Source organism: Otolemur garnettii, unplaced genomic scaffold, assembly GCF_000181295.1.
Source record: "Otolemur garnettii isolate 467f Iridium unplaced genomic scaffold, OtoGar3 scaffold00031, whole genome shotgun sequence".
In the NCBI taxonomy this organism is placed as follows: Eukaryota; Metazoa; Chordata; class Mammalia; order Primates; family Galagidae; genus Otolemur; species Otolemur garnettii.
This window is the reverse complement of record NW_003852426.1, coordinates 2,960,348-2,975,034: the sequence shown is the minus strand read 5'-3', so window position 1 is coordinate 2,975,034 and position 14,687 is coordinate 2,960,348. Positions and strand designations below refer to the sequence as shown.

The 14,687-nt window shown below is 50.5% G+C and overlaps 1 protein-coding gene across 1 annotated transcript in view; it reads left to right on the top strand.

The window, feature by feature from the left end:
• The first annotated feature begins 568 nt into the window (after positions 1 to 568).
• TNXB (tenascin XB) overlaps positions 569 to 14,687 on the top strand; it is a 62,705-nt gene continuing 48,586 nt past the window's right edge. Inside the window, exons 1-4 of the mRNA XM_023512932.1 lie at positions 569 to 732; positions 11,455 to 11,865; positions 12,206 to 14,044; positions 14,484 to 14,599. Coding sequence (XP_023368700.1) covers positions 11,463 to 11,865; positions 12,206 to 14,044; positions 14,484 to 14,599 — 2,358 coding nt within the window. The 5' untranslated portion in view covers positions 569 to 732; positions 11,455 to 11,462. The remainder of the gene's footprint in view (positions 733 to 11,454; positions 11,866 to 12,205; positions 14,045 to 14,483; positions 14,600 to 14,687) is intronic.

Sequence of the window (14,687 nt, the reverse complement as noted above, 5' to 3'; positions counted from 1 at the left end):
CCCAGAGTTGGAGAAAGAGGTTACCTCCTGCCTGCTGCCCCCAATCTCTGTGCACTGCCAGGGGAGAATTGGCAGAAAGATGAAGGAGCCAGCACCGAGCACCAGATCCAGAGATCAGAATTAAAGCAGTGGCTGGGAAGAGGTGGGAGGAAAAGGAGGGGGAGCGGGCTGGCCATGAGGAAGGATGTAGGCTGAGAGGCAAACATTGGGGTGGAGAGAAGGGGCAACAAGTGGGGAAATGACAGGTAAAAGAAATGGCAGGAAGGGCGGGCAGAAACTAGGGTGGGAGTTAAAAATGGGACAGGGAAAGGACGGAAGAGGTAAGACCATGGATGGAGGGGGTAAGATTAGGTTATGTAGGACTCAGTGCCCCTAGACAGACAGGGAGGGGGCTGGGGTGGTAGCAGGAGGAAAGGAGGGGTGGCATGTGGGAGGGCCTGGGAGCAGTGGGAGGACCAGCCCTATCTCCGCTCCCCTCCCTGACCTCATGCTGGTCCTCCCCTTCTCCTCCTCCTGCTCTCTGCACACTCCCTCCTTCTCACTGTCGCTGCCGAGATCAACAGCCGGCTGGTCGTGACTCATTGAGCCCCTGTTGCAGGGGACAAGCAAGGGGGACATCCACAGAACCAAGGGCTGCCAAGGGGACCCACCCTGCCCTGCCCTGAGACACCCCACTTCCAGGGTTGGGGACAGAACAGGTGCAGAGGCACTGCAGCCACCCCCATTGCCCAGGTAAGAAACAGTTCCTCTCAGAGGAGCGGGAAGAAGCAAGGGATTTCTCTCATCCCTCACACTCCAGGTGAAGGTTTGGCAGGAGAGTTCTCAGGAGTGCTTCCCTGGGCAGGGGCTGGCTTCGGTGAAGGACAGGGGAAATAGGAGCATGCACTGGAGACCAGACTCCCTGTGGAAGGTGTGTCTGGGAGGGGGCAGTGGGGTGGGGTGGGGGATGGGAATGCTGAGGTTTGGATAGGATGCAGACACCTGAGAGAGGCTGGGAACAAATCTACAGACTCTGGAAGGCAAGAAGAGGAACCAAGAGGTGGTGGTTATTTGTCACCGGTGAGGTGAGGTGGGGGGGCTGGTTGGGGGGCATGAGACTGAGCTAGTGGCCACCTGAACCTCAAGAGGAAGGTGGTGGTGGATCCCAAGTGCTAAGGCTGGAGCAGCTGAGCACAGCTTTGGGAGGTGCCAAATGGAGCTTCTTTGGGCATCCAGTGGGGACTTCCTGGATGGCAACATGTGAGTTGGTGAATTATAGGGAGAAGTCTGGGGGCGGGGGGGTTCTCTTTAGGAAATGCTGAAAGAAGGCAAAGTCAGAGCTCTCAGTTCTGGTAAGGGCACAGAGCCTCCAGAGAGGATCCTAAAACTTGTTCTTGGCCAGAGTTCTGCACCCATGACTCACAGTTCAGCAGGGCTAGGATGGCTGAGACTTGCCCCCTGAGGGCTCCATCCCTCTTCTAGGCTCTCCCTGCTTCTGTCTGTCTAAAACTTTCCCCTCCCAGTACATGTGACACACCCCGGGTGGGGCGAGTGAACCCCTTATCTCGCCTGGAAAGAATTTAATGGCTTAGAAACAACTGGAAGTGGAACTGAGAGGAACTACTGGGAAGCCACTCGGAAACACCACAGCTGCTGTCTGCCCCACCCCAGCTTCCCTGGCCCTCCCTCCAAATCCCTGGGGACCAAAAAGCACCTCAATTCCTCAGACTTTTTCTGCTCCAGTCTTGGACGCTTGGTACAAGACCAGAACCTGTCTTCCTGCCTCTTACTGTCCTCCTGCCCCGCCCTGACCTTTTTCCACTCAGAATCCAGATATCCTTTCTCTTAATTTTTCCATTTCCCTAGCTACTAGCTCCCCAGAATAAGGGGTATCTGAATCCCCCAACTTTTCCCTTTCCTGGCATCCCCTTCCCATCTGTTCCCAACCCAATGTCTGGGACCCCCATATTCCTCCCCTACTCTCACACTCCTAGAATCCTTCTGCCTTTATTCCTCTTTGCCAGATTCAACTGGAGGTATAGTAGGAGGGGCAGAGGGAGGCACGGTGGTGGGACCAGAACACCTATCTTTGGAACATCTCACATGGAAGCCAGCCTCTCTCCCCACCCCTTGGGACCTACAGTCCCTGATGAGCAAAGTGTCAAAGTTGGCCACAATGCTGAATACCCAGGAAGCTGAGTCACAGTTTGGGAAGATGCCCCTCATCCCTTCCAGCCCTCCAACTGTGGGGAGGGTGCCAAAAGGGTGGGACTGCATACCCCCTCCACACACGTACAAATGCAGAAAGGTGTGCCAGACATAGCACTAGGAGGGGATGGTAAGGGGGAGACACAAGAGAAACCCAAATTCTTTGCTTGCCTAGAATTGAGAGAAAAATGGAATTCTTTAAGGAGTTGGAAGAGAGGAGCTGGAGTGGGGAAGATGGGGAAGGGCAGGGGATTGTAAAGATGCTCTGGGAGTATGATCTATGGATGCTGCTACTCTCTTCTCAGCCAGTCTCACCACCTTGGCAGAGAAGCTGGTGGGCTCGCTTTGCTCCTTCTTGCTGCAAAGACCCTCTCCCCTTCCCTCTACTACACAGGGAAAGATGAGGGACCCAGTTGTTTGGGGAGGGGTATTGGACAACTCCCAGAGGCCTCCAGGGGTGCAGGAAAGTACAACAGGGGATAGGACCATGTATCTTCTGCTCTCTACTTGGAAAGGACTTTCTGTTTGGTTCCCCTCACTTTAGCTGCCCTCTGAGCCAATGAGAAATGAGCTTTCTTAGGCATCACCCAATGACTGGATGTGGAGGAAACCTGAAGGGGAGATTGGGTGCATATTTGTGTACATGCACATGTATCTATGTACAGGTGGGTTCATATCTGTATTTGTGGATGAACACATGTACATGTATTTATGTATGCATGCACTTCTATGGTGTAGGAGTGATCTGCATGGCCTTAGGCACAGAGTGACAAGATTTGAGGATAGGCTAGAATCTATCTTTTACCCCAGGATATACCCCAAGCTGGGAGAAGGGCTGGAGCACAGGAAAGGGCAGCTGTCTGCCTAGGATTTCTTGGGTGGGGTGCTTCTCAGTGTGGAAACACTCTTTCCCTGTTGTCCAACTTCACTTCCATCTCTTGCTGGCTGGCAGCAGAGTGTAATGGATGGTAGCCCTGAAAACTCCTTTATCTCTCATCCAGAGGAAAAGAGTAGGAAGCCAGGAAATGTGTGTGTGTTGGGTGGTGCGTCCCTCCATGCTCACCAGTCTGCATTTCCACCCCCACACCCGCCCACCTTTTCTCTCTAGCCTCTCTTGTCTGGAAGACCTGGCCACCTGCCAACATCTCTCCTCAACTCTTTGCCTGAGCTGAATCCTGACATGCTTCATCCACAGCCCTCTGATCTCACCCTGGGTACCCTACCACTTTCCTCTCAAAGCCTTGCCTCCCTATGCTCCCCAATCCTCACCTCAATGAATTCCACAAACAACTTGGTAACCACCAACCAAATCAAGAAACAAGGTGCTCTTAGCACCCCAGAATTAACCCCCTTCTGGCCACTATCCCGTCAAGAGTACAATACTCTTAGAACTTAGAACACTATAGATTAATGTTATTTGTCCTCAAACTTCACATAAATAGAATTATGTAGCATATTCTTTTACGCATCTGGCTTCTTTTGTTTAACTTCCTATTAGTAAGATCCATTTTATACTATTGCATATAATTGTAGTTCATGCCTGCTTTATTTTATTTCACTGTGTGAATAAATCACAATTTATTTAATCCATTCTACTGATTCTTCCATTCCTGGAAGTGGAATTGTGGGGTCATAACGTTTACATATGTTCAGCCTTAGTAAATGTAGTAGATTCTGCCAAACAGTTTTCCAAAGTGCTTGTACCATCTGGTCCTGCCAAGATCCACCCCGGCCTGGTCTCTGACTCTGACTCTGCCTCTGCCCTGGCTGCTGTGTCTGACCAACTTCCAGTTTCAGACACTGTCCGTGGTCCTAGCCCTGACCTTGGTCCTGCCTTTGGTTCCAGCCTTAATGCTAGTCCTGGGCTTAAATTGGACTTTTCATTTATTCATATAGTCAGTATTTATTTAACATCTATTTGTGCCAGATGCAAGGATACAACAGCCAAGAACAACAACAACAGCAACTACAAAACAGGTGCCTGTCCCCACGGACTTTACAGTCTAGTAGGCAAGATTGAAAATAGGCAATAAAGTAATAAAATAATTTCATCGTATGTTTCTTTATATATGATCCCAAATTGTTATAAATACAATGAGTGAGAATTATATGATGCTGTGATATGATGTGGTGAAGAGACCTGACCTGGTCAGGAAAGCTTCCCTGAGGGAGTGATGGGGGGCTGAGACCTGAAGAATGAGGAAGTCAAGAGAGAAGAGTGTTCCACAAAGAGGGAACAGCGTCTACAAAGGTCTGGCATTGGGAAGGAGCACTAAGTATATGAGGGGCTTAAAGGTGCTGGAGGAGAAAGAAAGAGGGAACATTACAGGAGAGGAGGTGGGAGAGGTCAGTGGGGCCATATGATATCAACAGGGCTATTTGGAAGGGAGATACTGAAGAGTTGTGTTTTTTTGGTGGTTGTTTTTTGAGACAGAGTCTTACTATGTCACCCTCAGCAGAGTGCTATGGTGTCACAGCTCACAGCAACCTCAAACTCTTGGGCTTAAGCAATTCTCTTGCCTCAGCCTCCCAAGTAGCTGGACTACAGGCACCCACCACAACGCTGGCTATTTTTTGTTGCAGTTGTCATTGTTGTTTAGCTGGCTTGGGCCAGGTTCAAACCTGCCAGCCTCAGTATATGTGGCCGGCACCGTAACCACTGTGCTATGGGTGCCAAGCCAATATTGAAGAGTTTTAAGGAGGAGCGGGACATCCTGCTTGCCTTTGTGATATTGTAGAGGCAGGAGCGGAAGCAGAGGAACCAGCCAGGAGGCAATTGCTGTTGTCAAGCAAAAGAGAGATAGTAGCTTGACTAGAACTATGATAAGAGGGAGAGAAGAAATAAAGAAATGTTTTTTTTTTTTTTTGAGACAGAGCCTCAAGCTGTCCTCCTGGGCAGAGTGCCGTGGCATTACAGCTCACAACAACCTCCAACTCCTGGGCTCAAGCGAGTCTCCTGCCTCTGCCTCCCAAGTAGCTGGGACCACAGGCGCCCGCCACAACGCCCGGCTATTTTTTGGTTGCAGCCATCATTGTTGTTTGGCGGGTCCGGGCTGGGGATTGGAACCCGCCACCTTAGGTGTACGTGGCTGGCGCCTTAGCCGGTTGAGCTATAGGCGCCGAGCCGAAATAAAGAAATGTTAACAAGAAAATATGGTGGAATCGAAAGGACCGTTAGGCTTCTAGCTCATACAACTAGATAAATAGTGGGGCCCTGAGCTGTGATGAGGAATGCTGGGAGGGGTTGGGGGTCAGTTTCAAAAATGTTGAATTTGAGGTGCCCGAGGGGAAATGCCAAGCAGCCAGACAGATATATTGCTGCAGAGTTAGGAGGAGATGATGGGGCTGATTTTACAAATTAGTGTACAATTTGTTGATTAAAATCATGAGTCTAGATAAAAGGACTAGGTGGGTGACTAGAGCAGTAGGTCTGAACTCTGCTGCACATTACAATCATCTGGGGAGCTTTTAAAAATAGTGACCAAAATGTGGTTCCTCAGTCATTTTAACCACATTTCAATGTTAATATTCACATATCTTTCTTGGCTATCATATTGGACAGGATGGACATGGAATGATTTAAAATGGGAGGTGTACCCAGTGATTTTGAGAAGTCAAATAAGATAAAGACGAATGATCCTTAGATTTTGTGACACTGAGGCCACTGGGAGACTTTGGAGACAGCTGTTTGGTGGGTTGAAGGAGGAGGGGGAAGCCAGATGGATTGAGGTATGCTTGGGCTATGGGGAAATGGCAACGGCAGGTGCAGATAAACAACTGATAAATTGGCCATGAAGTAAAGGAGAGAAATATATAGTGACTGGAGGTGATATAAGATTGGGTAATGATTTATTTATTTATTTTTGTATTAAATCTTAGCTGTGTACATTAATGCAATCATGGAGTACAATGTGCTGGTTTTATATACAATTTGAAATATTTTCATCAAACTGGTTAACATAGCCTTCACGGCATTTTCTTAGTTATTGTGTTAAGACATTTATATTCTACACCTAGTCAATTACCCTCCCTCCACCCCTCTTTCCCCCTCCCCTCCCTCATCCCTTTCCCCAATTCTTGGGCTATAATTGGGTTATAACTTTTATAAGAAAGCTATAAATTGGTTTCATAGTAGGGCTGAGTACATTGGATATTTTTTCTTCCATTCTTGAGATACTTGCTAAGAAGAATATGTTCCAGCTCCATCCATGTAAACATGTAAGAGGTAGTCTCCATCTTTCTTTAAGGCTGCATAATATTCCGCAGTGTACATATACCACAATTTATTAATCCATTTGTGGGTCCATGGGCACTTGGGCTTCTTCCATGACTTAGCAATTATGAATTGGGCTGCAATAAACATTCTGGTACAGGCTTGGCGCCTGTGGCTCAAGTGGCTAAGGTGCCAGCCATGTACACCTGAGCTGGCAGGTTCGAATCCAGCCCAGGCCTGCCAAACAACAATGACGGCTGCAACCAAAAAATAGCCGGGCATTGTGGCGGGTGCCTGTAGTCCCAGCTACTTGGGAGGCAGAGGCAGGAGAATCGCTTGAGCCCAGCAGGTGGAGATTGCTGTGAGCTGTGACGCCACAGCACTCTACCCAGGGCGACAGCTTGAGGCTCTGTCTCAAAAAAAAAAAAGAAAGAAAGAAAGAAAAGAAAAAACATTCTGGTACAAATATCTTTGTTATAATGTGATTTTTGGTCTTCTGGATGTATACCTAGTAGAGGAATTGTGGGATCAAATGACAGGTCTATTTTTAGATCCCTAAGTGTTCTCCAAACATCTTTCCAAAAGGAACATATTAGTTTGCATTCCCACCAGCAGTGCAGAAGTGTTCCCTTTTCTCCACATCCATGGGTAATGGTTTATTGAGGTTTTTTTTTTTTTTTTTAAGACAAAGTCTTACTTTGTCACCCTCAGTAAAGTGCTATGGCGTCATAGCTCACAGCAATCTCAAACTTTTGGGCTCAAGTAATCTTCTTTTGTTTTTTGGTTTTTGTTTTTGAGACAGAACCTCAAGCTATTGCCCTGGGTAGACTACTGTGGCATCACAGCTCACAGCAACCTCCAACTCCTGGGCTCAAGCGATTCTCCTGCTTCTGCCTCCCAGATAGCTGGGACTACAGGCACCCATCACAACACCCGGCTATTTTTTGGTTGCAGCCGTCATTGTTGTTTGATGGGCCCAGGCTGGATTTGAACCTGCCAGCTCAGGTGTATGTGCCTGGTGCCTTAGCTGCTTGAGCCACAGGTGCCGAGCCTCAAGTGATCCTCTTGCCTCAGTCTCTCAACTAGCTGGAACTATAGGCTCCCGCCACAACACCCAGCTATTTTTAGAGACTGGGTCTCACTCTTGCTCAGGCTGGTCTCCAACTTCTGAGCTCAGGCAATCCACCCACCTCAGCCTCTCAGAGTGCTAAGATTACAGGTGTGAGCCACTGTACCTGGTCTTATTAAAGTTTTTTTAAGGTTTAGCTTTCATGCAGTGAAATCTACAGATTTTAAGTGTACAGCTCAATGAATTTTTGAATACATGTATTTAACCACCACCCAGATCAAGATATTTCCATAAATTTCTCTTATGGCTCCTCTCAGTCAGTACTGTTTCTTTTCTTTCTTTCTTTTTTTTTTTTTTTTTTTTGAGACAGAGCCTCAAGCTGTCCCCCTGGGTAGAGTGCCGTGGCATCTCAGCTCACAGTAACCTCCCACTCCTGGGCTCAAGCAAGTCTCCTGCCTCAGCCTCCCAAGTAGCTGGGGCCACAGGTGCCCGCCACAATGCCCGGCTATTTTTTGGTTGCAGCCATCATTGTTGTTTGGCGGGCCCGGGCCAGATTCGAACCCGCCACTTTGGGTGTACCTGGCTGGTGCCTTAGCCACTTGAGCCACAGGCGCCGAGCCATCAGTACTGTTTCTAAAAGTAATTTCTATCCTATCTTCCAAAAGCAAAGGTTTTCTCTGCTTGTTTTTGAAGCTCATATAAATGGCATCATCCAGAGGGTTCTCTCTCTGTGTCTCGTTTATTTTGATTTATTATGTGCATGTAATCCATCCATATTATTGCATGTAGCAACAGGAATTTTTCACTGCTGTGTGACTCTGCCACAATTTATTTATACATTCTACTATCAGTGGTCACCTGAGTTGTTTTCAGTTTTGGCTAACTAACATTATTGTATAGCCTTTTGGAGGATATATGCAACATTTCTATTGGATATTTACCAAGAAGTAGAATTACTGGGTTATAGCAATTCTTATAATGTGCCTTTAATGGATACTACCAAACAGTTATCAAAGTATTTTCACAGTTATATGCTCTCATTTGTAACAGCTGAGGGTTCTAGTTGCTTCACATCCTTGCCAATTTTGAGAAATGACAGCCCATTTAATTTTAGACATTCTCATTTATATTTAGTGGCATCTCATTGTGGTTTTAATATGCATTTTCTTGAAAATGTGATATAGGCTTTTTATAGGCTTATTGGGCTTCTGGATATATTCTTTTCTGGAGTACCTGTTTAAGTCTTTTGCCAATTAAAAAAACTGGGGTTCCTGACTTTTTTTTTCTGAGACAGAGCGTCACTATGTCACCCTCAGTAGAATGCCATCGTGTCATAGCTCACAGCAACCTCAAACTCTTGGACTTACGTGATTATCTTGCCTCAGCCTCCCAAGTAGCTGGGACTACAGGCCCCTGCCATAATGCCTGGCTATGTTGTTGTTGTTGTTGTTGTTGTTGTTGTTGTTATTGTTGTTGTTTTAGCTGGCCCAGGCTGGGTTTGAACCCACCAGCCGGGGTATATGTAGCTGGCACCCTAACCATTGAGCTACAGGCACTGAGCCAGTTTCCTGACTATTGCTTGTTTTGTAGAGTTCTTTATTTTAGGTTTTATTTTATTTTAGGAATTTTTTTTTCTGAGACAGAGCCTCAAGCTATTGCCCTAAGTAGAGTGTCATGGTGTCACAGCTCACAGCAACTTCCAACTTCTGGGCTCAAGCAATTCTCTTGCCTCTGCCTCCCAAGTAGCTGGAACTACAGGCGCCCACCACAACACCTGACTGTTTTTTGGTTGCAGCCGTCATTGTTGTTTGGTGGGCCTGGGCTGGATTCGAACGTGCCAGCTCAAGTGTATGTGGCTGGCCCCTTAGCCGCTTAAGCCACAGGCACCGAGCCAGTTTTATTTTATTTTATTTTATTTTAGAGGCAAAGTCTCACGCTGTTGCACTGGGTAGAGTGCCATGGAGTCACAGCTTACAGCAACCTCCAACTCTTGGGCTTAAGTGATTCTCTTGCCTCAGCCTCCCAAGTAGGCGGGACTATAGGCGCCTGCCACAATGCCCAGCTATTTTTTGGTTGCAGTTGTCATTGTCGTTTAGCAGACCCAGGCCGGGCTCAAACCTGCCAGCCTCAGTGCATGTGGCTGGCGCTATAATCACTGTGCTATGGGCACTGAGCCTTGACCTCATATTTAGGTCCTTGCTCCATCTCAAATTAATTTCTGTGTGAGGATATAGAGTTTTTACCCCATATAGATTTTTTTTTTTTTGAGACAGAGTCTCACTGTGTCACCCTCAGTAGAGTGCCATGGTGACTCAGCTCACAGCAATCTCAAACTCTTGGGCTTAAGCTATTCTCTTGCCTCAGCCCCCCAAGCAGCTTGGACTGCAAGCACCCTCCACAACGCCTGGCTATTTTTTTGTTCTAGTTGTTACAGTTGTTTGGCAGGCCCGTGCCAGGTTCAAACCTGCCAGCCCCAGTGTATGTGGCCAGCACCCTAGCCGCTGAGCTACAATCACCAAACACCATATAGATTTTTAATTATCCTAGCACAATTGACTGAAAAGACTGTCCTCTCTCCTCTTAATTACAGTGTCACCTTTGTTACTAATCAGATGACCACATATGCATGGATCCGTTTCTAGACCCTATTGTGTTCCATCTGTCTATCCTTGCACTTTATCATAAGTCTTAATGTTTGCTCAAGTATGTGCTGAGGAAGTCTTTTTTCAGTAGAAGATATTTGAGCTCCTATGAAAGCTGATGTGTAGCCAGGCGTTGTGGTGGATGCCTGTAGTCCCAGCTACTTGGGAGGCTGAGGCAAAAGAATTACTCGAGCCTCAGAGTTTGAGGTTGCTGTGAGCTGTGATGCCACGGTACTCTACCCAGGGTGACAGCTTGAGACTCTGTCCCAAAAAAAAAAAAAGAAAGAAAGCTGATAGGAAGGATCTAATTGAGAGTGAGGGGCTGAATAAAAGAGAAGATAATCTAATCTTTAAAGTTTCTTAGAAGATAATAGAAGTGGGGATCCAGGTGCTTGGGGAAGGATTGGCCTTAGATACTCATCCACTAATTCATTCAACATAGATGTGTTGGATAGCACATTTATCCCAAACATTTATATGCCAGGCACAGGGATACAGCAGTGCCATGACAGATAAGGTACCTATTTCTTATGGAGCTCCCATTCTTGTAGTGGGAGAAAGATAATAAACAAGTAAACACATACAGATAAGTCAGGCAGCAGTGAATGCCATGAAGAACAGGATTTTGTGATGGAGAGTAATGGGTGACTGCTCCAAAGGGGCATATGGCAGTCTTCTTGATGACATTTGAGTTTAGATTGGAACAAGAAGGAGCCAGTCTTTAAGTGAAGAGCATCTCAGAGGGAACATACCATACAAAGAAAGCCCTGGAGGCTACTGTGACCTTGCAGTGCTTGTGAGAAAAACAAAGACTAGTATGGAGGCCAGACACGGTGGCTCATGCCTGTAATCCTAGCACTCTGGGAGGCCTAGGCATGTGGATTGCCTGAGCTCACGAGTTCAAGACCAGCCTAAGCTACAGTGAGACCCCATTTCTAAAAATAACCAGGCATTGTAGCAGGCACCTGTAGTCCCAGCTACTCAGGAGGCTGAAGGAAGAGAATCCCTTGAGCCTAAGAGTTTGAAGTTGCTGTGAGTTATGATGCCACAGCACTCTAACAAGAGCAACAAAGTGAGACTTTGTCTCAAAAAAAAAAAAAAAAGCAGTGTGGGGCAACATAATAAAAAAGAGTAACCAACTGATATCAGAAAGAGAGGCAGAAAACAGATCTGCCCAGGGAGGATATACTTTAGGGTTGGGCTGAATGTGAATTTTTACATACATACAAGTTGGATAGATTAGTGGTAGGTAGGGGGATTGTGGGTGTGGGTTGAAGAAGAAGGGGTCCATTTTGTCGCCTTCTTTTCAAAGCTGCTCTCACACCTGCCCTCTCTCCCTGCAGCCTCCTGAATGATGCCAGCCCCGTATCCTCTAACCTCCAGTTTGGCCCTCCTGGTGCTACTGGGCACAGCCAGAACAGGGCCCTTCTCTTCACGGTCCAATGTGACACTCATGGCCCCAAGGCCCCCTCCTCAGCCAGGGGGCCACACAGTGGGGACAGGAGGAGGAAGCCCCTCTTCTCAGCTTTATGAGCACACAGTGGAAGGAGGGGAGAAGCAGGTGGTATTCACCCACCGTATTAACCTGCCCCCTTCCACTGGCTGTGGCTGTCCCCCGGGCACTGAGCCCCCTGTCCCTGCTTCAGAGGTACAGGCCCTGAGAATCCGGCTAGAGATCCTGGAGGAGCTGGTGAAGGGGCTCAAGGAACAGTGCACTGGGGGATGTTGCCCTGCTGCTGCCCAGGCTGGCACAGGTGAGCAGGTGATCACAGGAAAGGGTACAGAAGAAGAGGAAGGCACAGAGGTGGGTTATGGTGGGGTGGACATCACTAATCCCTAAAGAACCTTGGTATGAATTAGAAAAAGGCACCCCTTCCTCTCCTGTAGGGATAGGGGGTGCAGCCCAGAGACAGCTTGGAGAGCAGAACTGGGCTAGATGTCAACCTAAACATATTCTAGGGCCTTGAGAGTCAAGCAACATGGCCATATGAAATAAAGCTGGCCCTGCAAGAGGGGCTGACCCATAGGACCACTACATGGGCTCAGCCTCTCTCCCCCTGAGAAACTGAGGAGTGCCTCTCCCTTCCACTCCAGGTCAGACAGATGTGCGTAGCCTCTGCAGCCTTCATGGTGTGTTTGACCTGAGCCGCTGCGCCTGTTCCTGTGAGCCAGGCTGGGATGGGCCCACTTGCTCAGACCCCACAGACGCTGGATTGTCCCCCTCCTCCCAACCCCCAGCCTCAGGGTCCTGCCCTGACGACTGTAATGATCAGGGTCGTTGTGTCCGTGGTCGATGCGTGTGCTTCCCTGGCTACACCGGCCCCAGCTGTGGCTGGCCCTCCTGTCCCGGGGACTGCCAAGGTCGCGGGCGTTGCGTGCAGGGCGTGTGCGTTTGCCGAGCTGGTTTCTCAGGAGATGACTGTGGCCAGCGCTCCTGCCCTCGGGGCTGCAGCCAGAGGGGACGCTGCGAGGACGGACGCTGCATGTGCGACCCCGGTTACACTGGTGAAGACTGTGGGGTGAGGAGCTGCCCTCGTGGTTGCAACCAGAAGGGGCGTTGCGAGAATGGGCGCTGCGTGTGCAACCCTGGCTACACTGGTGAGGACTGTGGGGTGAGGAGCTGCCCCCGGGGCTGCAGCCAGAGGGGGCGTTGCGAGAATGGGCGCTGTGTCTGTGACCCTGGCTACACTGGCGAGGACTGCGGCATGCGGAGCTGCCCCTGGGACTGTGGCGAGGGCGGACGCTGCGTGGACGGCCGTTGCGTGTGCTGGCCCGGGTACGCGGGCGAGGACTGCAGCACGAGGACTTGTCCGCGCGACTGCCAGGGCCGAGGGCGCTGCGAGGACGGCGAATGCATCTGCGACGCGGGCTATAGCGGAGACGACTGTGGCGTGCGCAGCTGCCCTGGCGACTGCAACCAAAGGGGACGCTGTGAGGACGGCCGCTGCGTGTGCTGGCCCGGGTATACCGGGCCCGATTGCGGCGCTCGCGCCTGCCCACGCGACTGTAGAGGCCGCGGGCGCTGCGAGAATGGCGTGTGTGTGTGCAACACGGGCTACAGCGGCGAGGACTGCGGCGTGCGCAGCTGTCCTGGAGACTGTCGGGGACGGGGCCGCTGTGAGAATGGGCGCTGCATGTGTTGGCCCGGGTATACAGGCCGAGACTGCGGCACACGCGCCTGCCCTGGTGACTGCCGCGGGCGGGGGCGCTGCGTGGATGGCCGCTGCATGTGCAACCCAGGCTTCACCGGAGATGACTGTGGGAGCCGTCGGTGTCCAGGAGAGTGCCGTGGGCACGGCCGCTGTGAGGATGGCGTGTGCGTGTGTGATGCGGGCTACTCAGGCGAGGACTGCGGCGTGCGAAGCTGCCCTGGGGATTGCCGAGGCCGCGGCCAGTGCCTGGACGGGCGCTGCATGTGCGACGAGGACTACTCTGGCGAGGATTGCAGTGTGAGGCGGTGCCCGCGCGACTGCAGCCAGCATGGCGTGTGCCACGACGGTGTGTGTATCTGTTGGGAGGGCTACACAGGCGAGGACTGTAGCATCCGCACCTGCCCCTCTAACTGCCACGGTCGCGGCCGCTGTGAGGACGGGCGCTGCGTGTGCGACCCTGGCTATACTGGCCCTGCCTGTGCCACTCGCACCTGCCCAGCTGATTGCCGGGGTCGTGGGCGCTGTGTGCAGGGTGTGTGCATGTGCCACGCAGGCTATAGCGGTGAGGACTGCGGGCAAGAAGAGCCTCCTGCCAGCGCTTGCCCTGGGGGCTGTGGGCCTCGAGAACTGTGCCAGGCAGGCAAGTGTGTGTGTGTAGAGGGCTTTCGAGGTCCTGACTGTGCCATCCAGACGTGCCCAGGAGACTGCCGTGGCAGGGGAGAGTGTCGCCAGGGCAGCTGTATCTGCCAAGAAGGCTACGCTGGGGAAGACTGTGGGGAAGGTGAGCTGGGAGCCTGCCCCAATATGCTAGGTCAGCAACTGGAGTTTTGGGAACAGGCCCAGGGGCTCAGGGACCTGTAAGAAGAGTGGAGGGAAATCTGTATAGGTGGCGGGGTGTTAGTCGGAGGAGCCGGTGTCCACCAGGGGCAGCAGAACCATGGGAGCATGGTGGGGGTAGGAATGGCCTTCAGATCTCTGAAGAGCTGGCAGAGTGCCCCTTTCATTGGATGTAGGGAAATTCTGTGTTCCTGGAGATGGTGGGAGGTAAAGGAGACATAAGTCCTGTTCAGGCCTCTTTTAGCTTTTCCCCACCAGCAGAGAGAAGGGAAAGCTGGGACCCGCCTCTTGGTGTGGCCCTGAAAAAAGAAGTCTATGGTGTTGGGGTTCAGGGGTGGTTGCCTTGGGCTAACCAGCTTTTTCTGCCCCTTTCTCTTGGGCAGAGATGCCAGCCATTGAGGGCATGAGGATGCACCTTCTCGAGGAGACGACCGTTCGGACAGAGTGGACCCGGGTCCCTGGCCCTGTGGATGCCTACGAAATTCAGTTCATCCCCACGGTGAGGGAGATGCCAGACTCCAAGAGAGGGCTGAGCGGGCAGGACGGGGGGTGGGGGGGGAGTGCTCACTTCCTGCAGAAAGTTTCAC